The sequence below is a fragment of the Solanum verrucosum genome, unplaced genomic scaffold (assembly GCF_900185275.1).
Source record: "Solanum verrucosum unplaced genomic scaffold, falcon-dt-bn FXZP01000028.1, whole genome shotgun sequence".
In the NCBI taxonomy this organism is placed as follows: domain Eukaryota; kingdom Viridiplantae; phylum Streptophyta; class Magnoliopsida; order Solanales; family Solanaceae; genus Solanum; species Solanum verrucosum.
In genome coordinates, this window is record NW_026020183.1 from 65,034 (window position 1) to 80,668 (window position 15,635).

At 38.3% G+C, this 15,635-nt stretch overlaps 1 protein-coding gene across 1 annotated transcript in view; it reads left to right on the forward strand.

The window, feature by feature from the left end:
• Positions 1–15,635, forward strand: part of LOC125829239 (vacuolar sorting protein 18-like) — a 67,582-nt gene that overhangs the window by 22,483 nt on the left and 29,464 nt on the right. The window contains exons 14-15 of the mRNA XM_049508488.1: positions 8,404–8,546; positions 10,370–10,448. Coding sequence (XP_049364445.1) covers positions 8,404–8,546; positions 10,370–10,448 — 222 coding nt within the window. The remainder of the gene's footprint in view (positions 1–8,403; positions 8,547–10,369; positions 10,449–15,635) is intronic.

Below are 15,635 nucleotides of genomic sequence, written 5' to 3' on the forward strand. Positions count from 1 at the left end.
CCAGTACACGATGCAATTATGGACTGAAGCCCCAGTGAGAGTGGCTGCCGGAGAATGAATTCAAACTCAGCCTTAGATGGTTTTTACCTAGCAGTCAACCAGTCGCGGACCAGAGGTTTTAGAAGAGAATTCTGTCTTAGTAAGAGAGGGGACATATAAAGCTGCCCAGCCACGTGCTAGGGCTGAAACACGTGGGGTAGCTGCCAAAATCCCTGATCTGAATTTGGGCTTGAAAATATTGTGCAATACAAACTTAGGCCCAAAACCTAGTGTGGGTCTTTTAATGAATGGTCCATTTAGCCCAATTAATTCAGGAAAGCAAAGAGAAGTGGCACATGAAGGGCACGTGGGGATTAATAAAGGTCGAAGTGGTCTTAAAACATTGGCTATGCAATTCTTAAAAGCTTACGATGCCTGGGAGCAACAAATGTTGGTTGAACTTGATGATAGAAGTGTATCTTCCCAATTTATTGAACTTGAGGGAGCAACAAATGTTGGTTGAAATGTCTCTGACTCTCTGCCTCGCTAAGACTTAAATCTCTTCCCCCTGACATCTGAAGCCTCCTTGAGTCTTCTGCAGAGCCACCATATTGCCACTTTAAATAGCACCATTTTCATGATGTAATATAACTTTCAACCTATTTGAACCATGTCTCAGAGGGAGACTTAGTTTTTGCGAGATCATAAGATTTCCCCCTAATCTGAAGTAGATATGATTCTCTATAGATAAGAAAAGGTTGAGTAAGAAAACACAAGAGAGAGAAGAAGGATTCCGGAGGGCCAGAAACCACAGAGGGATGAGACTAAAGGACCAAAAGGGTCTTTAGAGGAGAGTCTTGGGATATGTGCTTATCATTAATTATAGTCATTTTTTAATTTGGGATGAAAAATGACTATAATTAATGATAAGGGTAATTACCTCCAATATTTTAATTTCAAAATGCTCCCAGGCACATTCCCCAACAATATGACCTAACCTATCTTCCATTCCTTTTCCCTCTCCGGTGATCCTTCTGATCACCGGAATCAACCCCTCTCGTCCTCCTTCTCTTCTTTATCTCTCCCTCCTCTTTCTTCTGATACCCACTTCTCCATTGATTCTCATCCCTCTTCTCTATCTTCTCTCTCCTCTCTCTTCTGAAACCCTTTTCACCATTGATCTGATGGAAGAAGACACCATTTATTTTGCTGTGGGCTTCAAGTCTTTTGATGTCTCAAGAATTTCAGGTACACAGGGGGACTTGTACGAATGAACCGAAAGGAGTAGGAAGTGCATCACTAGAACCTAGTTTACCAAGAGAACAATGATATGGTTGATACAAAGGCTGAAAGAAGCTTCTTTGGTAAAAGGGAACTCGGTCAGAATGTGGAAGAGGCGAGAAATTTTCTCTGAAACTTATTGTGCAAGGAATTTCAATAAGTCTGGACGATACATCAACATCATAAACTTGAAAGGCAGACGAAGATCAGTGTTGATAATCCCTGAAATAACCTTTAACTCAGGCTGGATGTTCATTGCAGCAAAGGTGGAAAGATTTATTAACTTCCACAGGAATGAGAAAGTTCCAACGGAACCTAGATTGACTGACAAGAACATCCCTTACGCTGATGCCCTTCGAAGTAGTAAATGGTCCAACAGAGGGGAAAGTTCATTCAATGCAGAAGTCACATTGAAGGGGGGAGTAGTTTGCATTAATGATGGACCCAACAAACAAAATGAAGTTCTTAGTAGAAGTTTGGTTGGAAACTTCAAGGATGTGGATACACCATCCCTCTCAGAGATTAGAAGATGGTCCTCTAGCATGTGGAAGCAAATCTTTGGGCTGAACATTTATGAAATGGGAAATAAAATTTCCTATTTGAGTTTTCCTCGAAAGCAGCCGCAGAACAAGTAATGAATGGTGATTGGCTTTGGAAACAAATGCACATTAGGTTCCAGTGGTGGAGCCCTACGGTTGGAGCAATCGAAGTAAAAGCAAAACCTAATTCAACATGGATTAGAATTGTTGGCCTGCCCCTTCATCTTTGGTCGCAGAAAAGTTACAAGGCCATTGGAGATTTTTGTGGCGGCTGGATAGAAACAGAGGAGAAACACAACTAAGAAATCATCTTAAGTGGGCTAGAATCAAAATCCTTGGAGATGGAACATCTATCCCAAAGGAAGTGACTATTGAGAGTGGTGGATTCTTCTTCACAACTCAAATCTGGGCAGAAGTGCCGGTGAGATTTCACGTTGGAGAAGGGGAAGAAGGGGTCCAAGTCTTGGACCAGCATATATTGAGGGAAAACACAAAGGGTAAAGAAACAGCTCATAACAGCCCGTCTCTTAAAAAGTTAGTGCTCCCAGCACGTGTGCCCCCGCGTGAGGAACTTTTTTAAAAACATTTGGGCCAGTCCAATATATCTTATGCTGAAGACACAAATAGAGGCCCAAATTTTCTCTCTTTGGACCAAACTCGGTTTTCCCAACCATCAGTCTCTTTTAATAAACACATGGTTGCACATGAAGCTCTCAAATCCCCCTCTAAAGAGCTGAACGATCTTAAAACTTTGGCTTCTAATTTCTTAGAAGCGCTCAAAGACTGGGAGTCATCTGCAACAGAAATTGGAAACGTCAAGAAGATTGCAAACACCACAAAAAACAAAGAGGCTCGCACGCAGAATGAGCAAAGCATAAAGATTAATGAAATTGACAAGAATGTTGAATCTCCTAAGTTCTCAGAAGGAAAATGAACAGATGAAGACACCTCTGAGGCAGAAACGATAGGAACAAACATGCAGCTACAACAAATTCATGATGTTGAACCTGTAGCCACACATAATCTGATTGACCAAGAGGAAACCGAAGCAGAGGCATCAAATTGGGTAAATTCCCACATTCTAGAACTGAGCAATACTTACGGGGTAGCTTTTGAAGGCTTTGAAAAGGAGACTCTAGCACTCCTCATGAAGATTGATGAGAGAAAGGTTTCATTGGACAAAAAGGGCCAAGGGAAATCAAGCACGACACCGAAAAGCAGGAGGATTGGAAAGAATGAACTGAAAAATCTTCAGTCTAGTCTTAATAAAGAGGTAGAAGGTGGTTGGAGTAGAGGGAGAGTTCTCAGTTTGACCTTTAATGAATGTTAATCTTGTCACTTGGAATGTAAGGGGACTTAACAGTACTTCCAGGAGAAATCTTGTTAAGTGCTCTTTACAGAATTGGAAGGTGGATGTATACTGCTTTCAAGAAACTAAGGTGAGTAAGGATGTGGAGGGTATTGCAAAGCAACTATGGTCATGTAGATGGATGAGATGTGGCTACATAGAAGCTAATGGTAGCAGTGGGGGGATATTGGTTATGTGGGATAGCAGAATTTGGGTTGGTACCATGATGGAAGTAGGGCAACACTCGATAACATACAAATTTGTCTCGGTGCAAAACTCTTTTACTTGGTATCTCACTGGGGTTTATGCACGCCATACCAGAGGTGAAAAGTTAGAATGTTGGGAAGATATTGCAGCAATGAAGGAACTGTGTGAAGGTCCTTGGATTTCCTGTGGGGACTTTAATACAGTCAGATACATGAGAGAAAGGAGAGGATGCAATAGGATCACAAATGTTATGTCTGATTTCTCTAAGTGGATAGAAGATATGGAGCTTCATGATCCCCACTTGAATGGGGGGAAATTCACATGGTTCAGGGGAGTCAATCACCAAAGTGCTGCCAGGTTAGATAGATTTCTCTATTCCATGGAGTGGGAGGAAGCTTTTAAAAATATCAGCCAGAAGATACTACCTAGAGTGATTTCTGATCATAGCCCGATTATGCTTGAATGTGGGAACTGGGAGCAGAAAAGCTCTTACTTTTAAGTTTGAAAACTGGTGGCTCAATGTGGAAGGCTTCAATGATATGGTACAGGGATGGTGGAATGGGTTTGTGGTGGAAGGTTGTCCAGATTACAAATTTAGCATCAAGCTAAAGATGTTGAAACAAAAACTCAAAGAATGGAGTAAAACAACCTTCGGTGAGTTTACCAATAAGAGGAACAACTTGTTAGAGGAGCTGGCTGAAATTGATAGAACTCAAGATGACAGGGACCTGACTGAAGATGAAATGATGGTAAGAGCAACAATATTAGTGGAATTGGAGGTACTGGCCAAGAATGAGGAGGCTAGTTGGAGGCAGAAATCAAGAGTTTTATGGTTAAAACAAGGAGATAACAATACTAAATTTTTCCAACGAATAGCAACAGCTCACAGAAGATACAATACAATTGATAGGTTGGTGGTAAGGGGGGAGGAAGTTCAGGACACTGCAAAGATTAAGGTAGCCATGATCGACTTTTACAAAGATCTATATACAGAATCAGAGACATGGAGACCTTTTGAGCTTATGGACTGTCCAAAAGTTTCCCGAGAGGAACAAGAGTGGTTGGAGAGGCCTTTTACAGAAGCAGAAGTACTACAAATTGTTAAGCAATGTGATGGAGATAAAGTTCCAGGCCCGGATGGTTTTACCATGAATTTCTTCAAAAGATGTTGGGAAATATTGAGAGAAAACCTGATGCTGACTGTCCAGAACTTTCATCATAATGAGATCTTTGAGAAATCTTTTTATGCCACCTTCATAGCTCTAATTCCAAAAAAAGACAGGAGCAGAAGAATTAAAAGATTTCAGACCTATTAGCTTGATAGGAGGAGTGTACAAAATCATCTCTAAACTTATCACTGAAAGGTTGAAAACTGTCATGGGGCAATTGGTAGATGAACACCAAATGGCCTTTTTGAAAGGAAGGCAGATTCTAGATGCAGCTATGTTGGCCAATGAACTGGTGGACTCTAGGGTGAAACAAAAGACACCTGGAATTCTGTGTAAGCTTGACATTGAGAAGGCCTATGACCATGTCAATTGGAATTTCCTTCTTAAAATTCTAAAAGATATGGGGTTTGGCAACAAATGGATCAGATTTTGCATATCCAATGTGAAATTTTCACTCATCATAAATGGGAGCACTGAAGGTTTTTTTTAAGTCCCAGAGAGGATTGAGGCAGGAAGACCCTATATCTCCCTTTCTATTTTTACTGGCAATGGAAGGATTAAATCACATGATAAGGATTGCAAATGGAAAAGGATGGTTGAAGGGTTTCAGTGCTCAGACAGTCAGGGGAGATGCTTTGGAGGTTACACATCTCCTGTATGCAGATGACTCATTAGTTCTTTGTGAAGCTGAGGAGATTCAAATCAGGCACCTAAGGGCCTATGTTGCTCGGACTCTTCAAAAATGCCAACGGGTGCGTGTCGGATTCGCCAAAGTAGTGTATTTTTGAAGAATCCGAGACGGGTGCAGCATCAAAAGTGAAGAGTCCGCGCAGCTAAGCTAAGGGCAATTCTCACCATTTTCGAAGGTATTTCTGGATTACATGTTAACTGGAATAAGAGTTCCCTCCTGTCAATCAGGTTGACAATATACAATCCTTAGCTTAGACTCTCGGTTGCCAGGTAGCTTCCGTACCTACAAAATACCTTAGAATGCCACTGGGAGCTAAGAACAAAGAGTTGGAAGTCTGGAATGAAGTGTTGGAAAGATGTGAAAAGAAACTTACAAGATGGAAGAGTCAATATTTATCCCTTGGAGGGAGGTTGACACTCATTAAATCTGTGTTGGATGGCCTTCCCACTTATATGATGAGTCTTTTCCCAATACCTAAAATCATTGAAAAGAGAATCAATCAACTGAGAAGATCTTTTATCTGGCAAGGAAACAAGGAGAAGAGAGGGTGAAGTGGGATACCCTAACACTCAACAAAAAAACAAGGGGGCCTAGGTATAAAGAATCTCAGCAAACAGAATGCATGCCTACGACAAAAATGGTTATGGAGATTTTGCATGGAAGATTTGGCTCGGTGGAGAAGGTTCATCACAGAAAAATATGGGCTGCTCAATCAGTGTAAAACTGAGGAAGTTTTGGGTACTTTTGGGTGTAGTGTATGGAAAACCATCAGGAGATTATGGACAAAATTCAACGTCAATATTTCATTCAGAGTGGGTGATGGAGTGAAGATTGATTTTTGGAATGAGCTTTGGATAGGTGATGATACTCTAAGAAGCACTTTTCCTCAACTATACATCATAAGCCTTCAAAAAAATGCCACTGTATCTCAGGTTTGGAGCCAGCAAGGGTGGAACCTGATTTTTAGAAGAGCTTTGAATGACTGGGAAATTGATGGAGTAGCAGGCCTGCTTCAGGTTTTAAACTCTTTTTCAGGTATCTCTATGGGGCCAGACAAACCAGTTTGGAGTCTACATAGTAGAGGTTTTTTTACCGTAAAATCTTGCTACTGGAAGATGAACAACAGGCAATCTTTGATAGATATATATATGTTCCTGGAAGTTAAAAGCCCACTGAATGTTTCATGTTTCGCTTGGCTTGTGATCAAAAGAGCATGTCTAACTCATGAGGTGTTACAAAGAAGAGGTTTACATATTTGCTCAAGGTGCTTTATGTGTGATCAGGAAACATAGGTAAATAGTCATTTGTTTCTACACTGCAAAACAGCTGCAAATATGTGGAACATGTTCTTACGTATTCTGGGAGTAAGTTGGGTAATGCCTAAAACCACCCTGGAGCTACTCAACAGTTGGAAAGGAATTGGAAGAAGAGGGCAAAGCGAAGATTGGTGGATGAACATTCCAATTTGTATCTGGTGGACTTTATGGAAGGAAAGAAATACTAGATGTTTTGAAGGCAAAAGCTGCAACACACAGAAGATCAAAATGAAATGCCTAAGCCTTTTATTTTTTTTGGTGTAAACAGAATATGGTGGGGGAGGTAGTAACTCTAGTTGATTTCATAGGCAAATTGTAAAGCTTTTTAGTTTTTGTGGAGAATGTGTCCCACCCATTGTGGGTTGTAAGTGCCCCACCTCATCATTCTTTTGATGATGATTTTTTGTGAATACAAAGTTACTTTCTCAAAAAAAATTATTCTTACTAAATTATATTAATTCTAATTATTTATTTGAGGGGAGGATTTCAAAAGATGAATATATTAACTAAACTAAAAATAAAGATAAAATAACTAAAAAGCAATTAACTAAGAAAAGATAGATGTTTAAACAATCAATGAATGAATCGATCTAGGATTATAATTTAACTAACAATCATGTTTAGCATCAATTTCATCAACTTATTTGATTATCTAGTTATTGATTCACAGGGTTAAATGTATGATCATGGTCTCTCGACCTCTAATCGCCTACGATAAATGACAACCTAACTACATCGTTGAGCGGGGATAGGTTGGATCAAGTACCAAGCATTACGATTTCTTCCTGTATAGTGACCAAGCATGGTTTCTAGGTATATTCCTATCCTAGATACAAATTAACCCTAATTAGTAAGAGAAAATCATGCTCCTTATATTCCACGTTCTATCCTCTTATTCCTCTCCCGAGTTCAGTTCGGACAATATGTTTATTTTAATGGTGATCAAGCATCAAAATAGTAATCACAAGAATATAAGAACAACTAATATGATAAACAAATCATGCTGAATCAAAATCACTAAACAATCATATTGTAAGTAAATATAATCTAAGAACTAGAAGTTTAACTCCACATAGACATAGAGCAATTACAACCCATCATTCAAAGAAAAGATGTAAAATAAATAAAAGAGAAAGAAAAGATAAAACCCTAAATCAAAAGTTATTTTCTACATTCATCCTCCTCTCTCCCTAATAATTTATTCTTATGGACTATTTATAGATGTAGGAAATCCTGAATAAAATAATTGAGTCCAAAACAAATTAGGAACCCAAAACCTAAAAGGATTCCGCGTGAAATTGTAGCCGACTCCAACTCTTCGTGGTCTTGCCTTGGATATTTGCCACGTGGCACATATTTATTTCCTTCAAAATTCGCATTATGTACTTTGCCATATATATAAAATATTATTATTAAATTGAAGTTAATCCATTAAGCTGTCTGCTTGATTTCCTTCTTCAATCTTCCATCTTTAATTCGTTTTAGCTCCAAACTTCTTTATTTTTCCATCAATTTAATCCTACAAATAAAATACATTATTAAGCACAATTCATAAAATCCATGCTAAAAAAGGACAAATATAAATAATAAATAATAAATGTGAGGCAAATAATGATTAAAAAATATGTATTTTGGCGTCACATCAACCTATATATTGGTCTGTCATGGGTACCAAATGGCTTAATTATCAATATATCTCCTCTTCTCTTAAGCTCTCTTAATGTGATACGAGGAAGCTGAATATTAATGGAATGATTCCACTTATCCATCTTCAGACCAAAGTGTATTCTTTAAGTGATAACATGGTGGCTGTAATTTGAACATATATGATTGGACTTTTTAGGTTTTTGATTTCATACATCTTGCTTGACAGATCAATCGGCTGCTTTTGGAAGATGACGGTGCATTGGACAGTAATAATACTGAGTACCAATCACTCATTAAAGAGTTTCGTGCTTTCCTAAGTGACTGCAAGGATGTATTGGATGAGGCAACAACCATGAAACTACTAGAAAGGTAGCTTTTTGACAACTGATCTCGCTTGGTTTTAAATCCAATTCTTGTAAATTTCTCTTTTTTTTTGTCAGTCCAATTACTTATCTTTTCTATCTCCGCTTCCTCCAAGAAACATAATGCGTATTTTTCATGTCATACTAATTGCTGACTGTACGTATGCACATGTCAGAGACTCACATGGTAGAACATGTTTGACATTTTAGGTGCTGTGACCTGCAACGTTTTTCAGGCTGAAATCTCATGTACGTATGCACATGTCAGAGACTCAGTCCTGGATGCATTACCAACTTACTTAATGTCAGTTTTTCCCCTTCCAGCAAAGGTGGAAGAAAGAATTGATGCTCTGAGAAGGAATTTTTTGTGGCACGGTGAGAAGGAATATAAAGGTTTTCACCTAGTCGAATGGAAGACACTGCTACTATCCAAGAAGCAGGGAGGACTGGCAATCAAAAATCTTAGAAAGCAGAACAAAAGTCTTCTCATGAAGTGGTTGTGGAGATTTCCTTTAGAAGATCAATCTTTGTGGGGTAGGGTGATCCAGGCCAAATATGGGAAGGAAGGACCCTGGAAGACTAAGGAAGTGACATCCACATATGGAACCAGTTTGTGGAGATCAATTAGAAACTTATGTCATGATTTCTATGCAAAAACTGAATGTAATGTGAACAATGGGAGGAAGATCAGGTTTTGGGAAGATAACTGGTTAGGGAATGGAAGCCTCAAACGCTTGTTCCCGGATATTCATCACCTGAACCAACAACAAGAGTCGACTCTTTATGAAGTTTGGTCTGAACATGGATGGAACCTTACCTACAGAAGACTAATGCAAGACTGGGAGGTGGAAAGATTGGCTGAATTTTATGGAACACTTGATCAGTTCTTAGGATTCAAGGATGGAGAAGACACTCTTAAATGGAAATGTCATAATAAAGGTTTATTCACTGTCAGTTCTGCATATAGAATTATGAATTAGATGGGATCCCAAGTTAACTTTCTGCCTTGGAAGCTTATATGGAAGGTTAAAATACCATATAAAGTGGTAGTTTTTACTTGGTTGGTGGTGAAAGAGGCTGTACTTACACAAGAGAATCTTATGAAGAGGGGAATACAAATGTGCCCAAGATGCTGTTTTTGTGAGCAGCTTGCAGAGACAATTAATCATCTGTTCTTACATTGTAAAGTGGTTGGCCAGCTGTGGAATTTGTTTACTAGCTTCAGAGGTATAAGTTGGATTGTTCCAGGGAGAATAGGACAGGCTCTAGAAAGCTGGAATATGGAGGGCAGTGGCAGCACAGACAAGAGTAGATGGAAAATTGTCCCAGCTGTTATTTGGTGGACCATATGGAAAGAAAGAAATTCTAGGAATTTTGATAACAAGAGCAGCCCTCTGCACAAGATTAAAATGAACTGCATTATCACTTTTTGCTATTGGTGTAGTTCAGAGTATATAGATGACCCTGTGGCTATTGTAGACATTCTAGGGTCCTTATAAAGATAAAAGGAGGATCTAGGGATAGTTTCTCTTTTTTCTTCTTTTCTTTTCTTTATCTTTTGTTTATGTCCGACACACATGTGTGGAGGGACGATATGATGTAAATTTTGGATACCAGCTTTGAGCTGATGATTGATATACAAATGTTACCTTTATCAAAAAAAAAAAAAAAGAAATCTATGGTTATCTAGGGGAAAAAATGAACTCTTCCTTTGTAAAAGTTCAATCATCTTTGCTTCATATATTTTTATTATTTATTCGTTCCCTAATATGTTCTAATAGTTTGTCAGTGGCTTTATTGTCTTCTATGTTGTTATTTTTTCTGTTGCAGCTACGGTAGAGTTGATGAGCTAGTGTTCTTTGCTAGTCTAAAGGAGCAATACGAAATTGTACTTCACCACTACGTTCAGGTTTGTTCTTTTTATGTATCTTTTGACATGCTGTGTTTTCATTGGCTTGTCTTTTTTTTTTTTTTGTTAATCAATGTCTTATTTCCACTTTCATGCTGTTCTTTATTTTTGTTAGAGGTTACCAGAGGCATCTTTATGATTTTGGATACTTATCTTGTTTTCCCTTTTGTTTGGAGAAAACTGTTTCCCTCCACAATCAAAGGTGGATTGTTGTCTTTCATGCTAGAGTTTCTTCTTAGATCTGGTGTATAATACAATTCTCTCATGTATTCCTTTTGAATGTCATTAGATTGCGAAGACGACAATCTTATTAATGGGGCTTTCCAGCCAGGCAGTCCTTCAAATTTTCTCAGCTTAGACTTTTCTCACTCTATCCCATCCCTTATCTTCCGTTCCTTCTTTCCCTAAACCTCCCTATTAGCATTAAACACTTTTGACTCAAATTCTGGAGTAAGTCATAACCTGTAACAACGTTCCCTAGCGTTCTCTAGTGTGGATAGTGTCCCTTTCTGCACAAAAGCTTACTCTGGACATATCGTTCATACTTCACTGGATATCCACAAACCCTTAACATATAACCCCCACCCTTCTAAACAAGTCCACAGACCACAAGTGCACCGAGATGTTGGAAATGTTCACCACAATAATATCTTTCTTTGCCCTTTTCTCTACACAACCTACACCTTCTAACCATCTCTCCTGCTTCAGGTACTCCTCGTTCGTTGGCCTTCTTGAAAAGCACTCTGGTTTCCCTTTCTAATACAAATCTAAAAAGGAAATTATAGTTTCGAAGCTTTGACACCTTCAACTTCGTTTCCATTCTCCAACCTCGAATGGTGGTGGGAGTTAAGCTTGGCAGCGGAACGGGGAGGGGTCGGTACCGTTCCGTCCTGGTCCGTTACCGGTCCGGTACCGTTCCTATAGGCTCCTGTTTGGTCCGGCTTGAAAGGGAAATGGGATGGAAACGGTAAATTACCAGTCCGGTCCGACTCAAATTTTTAATTTTTTTTTTTTTTAATAATTAAATAAATTATAGCCGTTGCAAGTCGTTGGGTAACGGGTATTGGGCCCCACCCAACGACTATTTCAGCCTTTAACCCCCCCAAAACACCCCCTACCCCCCAAACTTTTTTTAATAGCCCAAAGTTTCAAAATTTACATTTTTGTCCTATTTTTTAACTATAAAAGCCCCCAAACTTTCATTATTTTTACTCACAAATATTCTTCCTCTTTAATTCTCTCAACTCTCAAGTCTCTAATCTCTATTAAATTACAAATGATATTAGTTTGAAAGATTTGGTGGATTACTTTGGTCTTTGGAGCAACCTTCAAGGCTGGGAGTACCCCACAAGCTTAGGAGATGGTGGGAAGATATTAAACAGGACCATGTTCGGGAGAATCGTAAATTTTTGAGTTCTCTAAGGTTCCTTTTTTATGTTGCTCTTGATCGATATTTGGTCAAAGCATTGCTCCAGAAAGAGTGGTCTACAAATTAAAATATTTCGAGTTAACATCCACCATAGACAAAATTGGTGGGCTCACTGATTTGCATTACCATGGAGGAGCATGATTGTACCTCATAGGCATTCGGGGAAGAAGTTCTTGCATTATCTTGGATTGAAAAACAATCTAAAATTGGCATGCTTGGAATATAAATGAATCTGTCTTGACTTTCTGTATGAACGCTTTGGTCATAAGGGCGGTTACAAGATATTCAATAGAGAGTTTTCGTGCTCGGCTGAAAAGTGGGAGAAAAAGCGTTTGAACGGTTTTGCCATTTCATTCCTGGGTACTTTGGTATTTCCTAATGAAAATGGAAAAATTGAGACATGCCTTAGTTGCGTGGTTCGAGCATTGGCCTGAGAGGTGGGTAGCATGAGGTAACTTAGGTGCCAATGATAGTAGCAAAAATGTTGAGGGCTCTATCCAAATGTGATAAAGGTAGGAGATTTTTCGAGGGATGCAACATTTTGCTTTAACTGTCGGTCCAACATGATAGACATTCTTACTAGGGTTGGCAACAAAATTGATACTCATTCGCGGAGAATGGCTAGGTTTATTGACCCTATAAGAGCTGAAGATTGGTATGCATTCATGAAAGAGCTTTCAGGTTATCAAATTTAATGGAAATACTTTTGGTTGTCCACCCCTAATGCTATTATAAGAGGTGATGAGCTTTACTACATCGAGGTTCATGGTCTAAGAGGTGTCCAACCATATGCTCCTTTATGAGTGCTTCGTCAGTTTGGCAAACTCAAGTCATACCATTGCAGTCAAATATGGGCAAGTTTGAGTACGAGTTTGGGCCAGACATTCCAAAAGTCCACAATATTCTTCAAAGGTGGAAAAAACTAAGGACTATGAGTGTCTATGAGAAGCAAGCCTTTTGCACACCAGAATTCTACATGTGGCTCCTTGAGGACGCTGAGAGCGTGAACTTTAGTAGAGAAGGGCATAATGGATGTGAGGATATGAAGGAAAGACTTGGGCACACAACTTGCTGAATCGTCCATATGACATCACTCTAGAGATGAAAGAACAAATTGCTTATGCTCTGAGAATCATCGTCATAGGACAACTTAAAGTTTAGGATTTTCCCTTTTGTTATCCCATTTCCCTTAGTTTAATTTTTTGTCTTTCTTACTTCTCTGTTTCAAGAGATGTATTAGGTTTAATTATTTAATGAACCAAATGGTTTGTTTCTCTTTCAATTCTGACTCTAAACTCTCATGAATCACTTATTTGTCGTCTTAGGCCTACTTCTAGCTTAATGAGGCTCCCTACATTTAGGACGTTTATTTCTCGTAAAACGTGTTTATATTTATTATATTTTTTACTCTCATAACAAGACTTTTCTCTTAATCTTATTTTCCTTTCCCCAAAGTTTGATCTGTGCACTCTGGCATATCATATATTTTCTGGCATCTTTTCTAATGACACCACTGTTATACTTGGAGATTATTCTAACGGTAATGCCTCTACGATGCTATTTCAGAGCATTGTGCTTAGTTTTAGTGCTCATTCTAGCTGCACTCCCTCATTCTACGATTGCTTCTACCTTTTGATTGTGTATCTGCTAGAGTGCACAAATCAATCTTTGGGGAAGGGAAAAATAATATCAAGAGAAGTTTTGTTAGGATAGTAAAGCAAATTATAAAAATAAACACGTTTTACTAGAAATAAACATTCTAAAGGCAGGGACCTCATTGAGCCAGAGGTAGGCCTAAGACGACAAATAAGTGACTCACAAGGGTTAATCCAACCCTTATTTTGACATTAACGGGAGTTTAAAGTCAATAAATAAAAGAGAAACAAACCATTTGATTTATTAAATAATTGAAACTAGTACATCTCTTGAAACGAAGTAAGACAGACATAAAGTTAAACTAAGGGAAATGGGATAACAAAAGGGAAAATCCTAAACCTCAAGATGTCATATGACGTTGATTCTCAGAGCTTGGAGCAATTTGTTCCTTCATCTCTAGAGTGATGTCATATGGACGATTCAACAAGTTGCGTGCCCAAGTCTTTTCCTTCACATCCATGATGCCCTTCTATGCTAAAGTCCATTTTCAGCATCCTCTAGGAGTCACACATAATATTCTAGCGTGTAACTCCTCGCAGACACTCATAGTCAACAACTCTTTCCACCTTTGAAGTATATTGTGGACTTTTGGAAAATCTGGCCCAAGCTCGTACTCAGGCTTGCCCATATTTGACCACAACGGTATGACTTGAGTTTGCCCAAAGCCCCAAACTGACGAAGCACTCGTAAAGGACCATATGGTTGGACATCCCTTAGACCAATGAACCTCGATGTAGTAAAACTCATCTCTTATAATAGCACTAGGGGCGGATAACATAAGTGTATTTCCATTAAATGCGATAACCCAAAAGCTCTTTCAAGAATGCAAACCAATCTTCAGCTCCTACAGTGGCAATAAACATGGTCATTCTCTACGAATGAGTGTCAATTTTGTTGCCAACCCCCGTAAGAGTGTGTATCATGTGCTCGTAGAAGCTTTCTACGGCCCATAGTTGAAGTAAAAAGTTGTATCCCTAAAAAATTCTTCTACCTTTAGCACATTTGGATAGAGCCCTCAATATTTCTCTTACTATCATTGGCACCATAGTTACCTCAATGCCACCCACCTCTCGAACTAAAGCATGCGTCAATTTTTCCGTTACCTTTAGAAAATACCAAAGTACCCAACAATGCAATGACAAAACTATTCAAACGCTTCTTCTCCCACTTTTCTGCCGGGCAAGAAATCTCTCCCTCTATCATCTTGTAAGTGTTCATACAAAAAGTCGAGAGAGATCCATTCATAGTCCAAGCATGCCAACTTGAGATTGTTTTTCAATGCAAGAACTTCTTCCTGGATTGCCTGTGAGGTACAATCATGCTCCTCCAATGGCAATTCAAATCAGTGAACCCACCAATTTCGTTTATGGTGGGTGTTAACTCAATCTTTAAATTTGAAGTCCACTCTTTCTGGATCCCAAAAATTTAGCAATGCTTTGACCAAATATCAATTAGGAGCGACATAAATAAGGAACGTCAGAAAACCCAGCAATTTACGGATCTCCCTACTATGGTCTCGTGTAATATCGTCCCACTATATCCTAAGCTTGTGGGGTACTCCCATCACTATTTGAGGCTTCCCTTTCTAATACAAATCTAAAAAGGGAAGTATATATACCTCGTGGGTATCATAGAGTTCCGCACATCACATGGGCGTTCTTTTTTATTGATTTAGAAAAAAAAGACAAGAGAACAAAAAAAAGGAGCCAAAAGGTGTGTAGAATTAGATTTTGAAAAATACAGGAAATAAGGAAAAATGATTTGAAATAAATATATAAAAGAAATTAGAAAAATGGAAAATAAGTATAATATATAAGTTATTGTGGTTACTGATTTTGAGAAAAAGGCAAAGTTATATAAAAAAAGAAATGAATAAATATTTACTATTTGTTATCTTTATAGAAATTAAAGATAGGGAGCAAAAAAAGTGAATGAAATTATATTATGGAGAAAAAAAGAGTCAAATGAAATTAGAAAAGAAAAAGGAAAAAAGATGAAAATAATGAAAGCTCAAAATGAGTATGAAATTAGATTATGATGAAAAAAGAAAATAAAGAATAATATGATTTGAAAAAAAAATGACTTGAAAAGGAGAAAAAAAG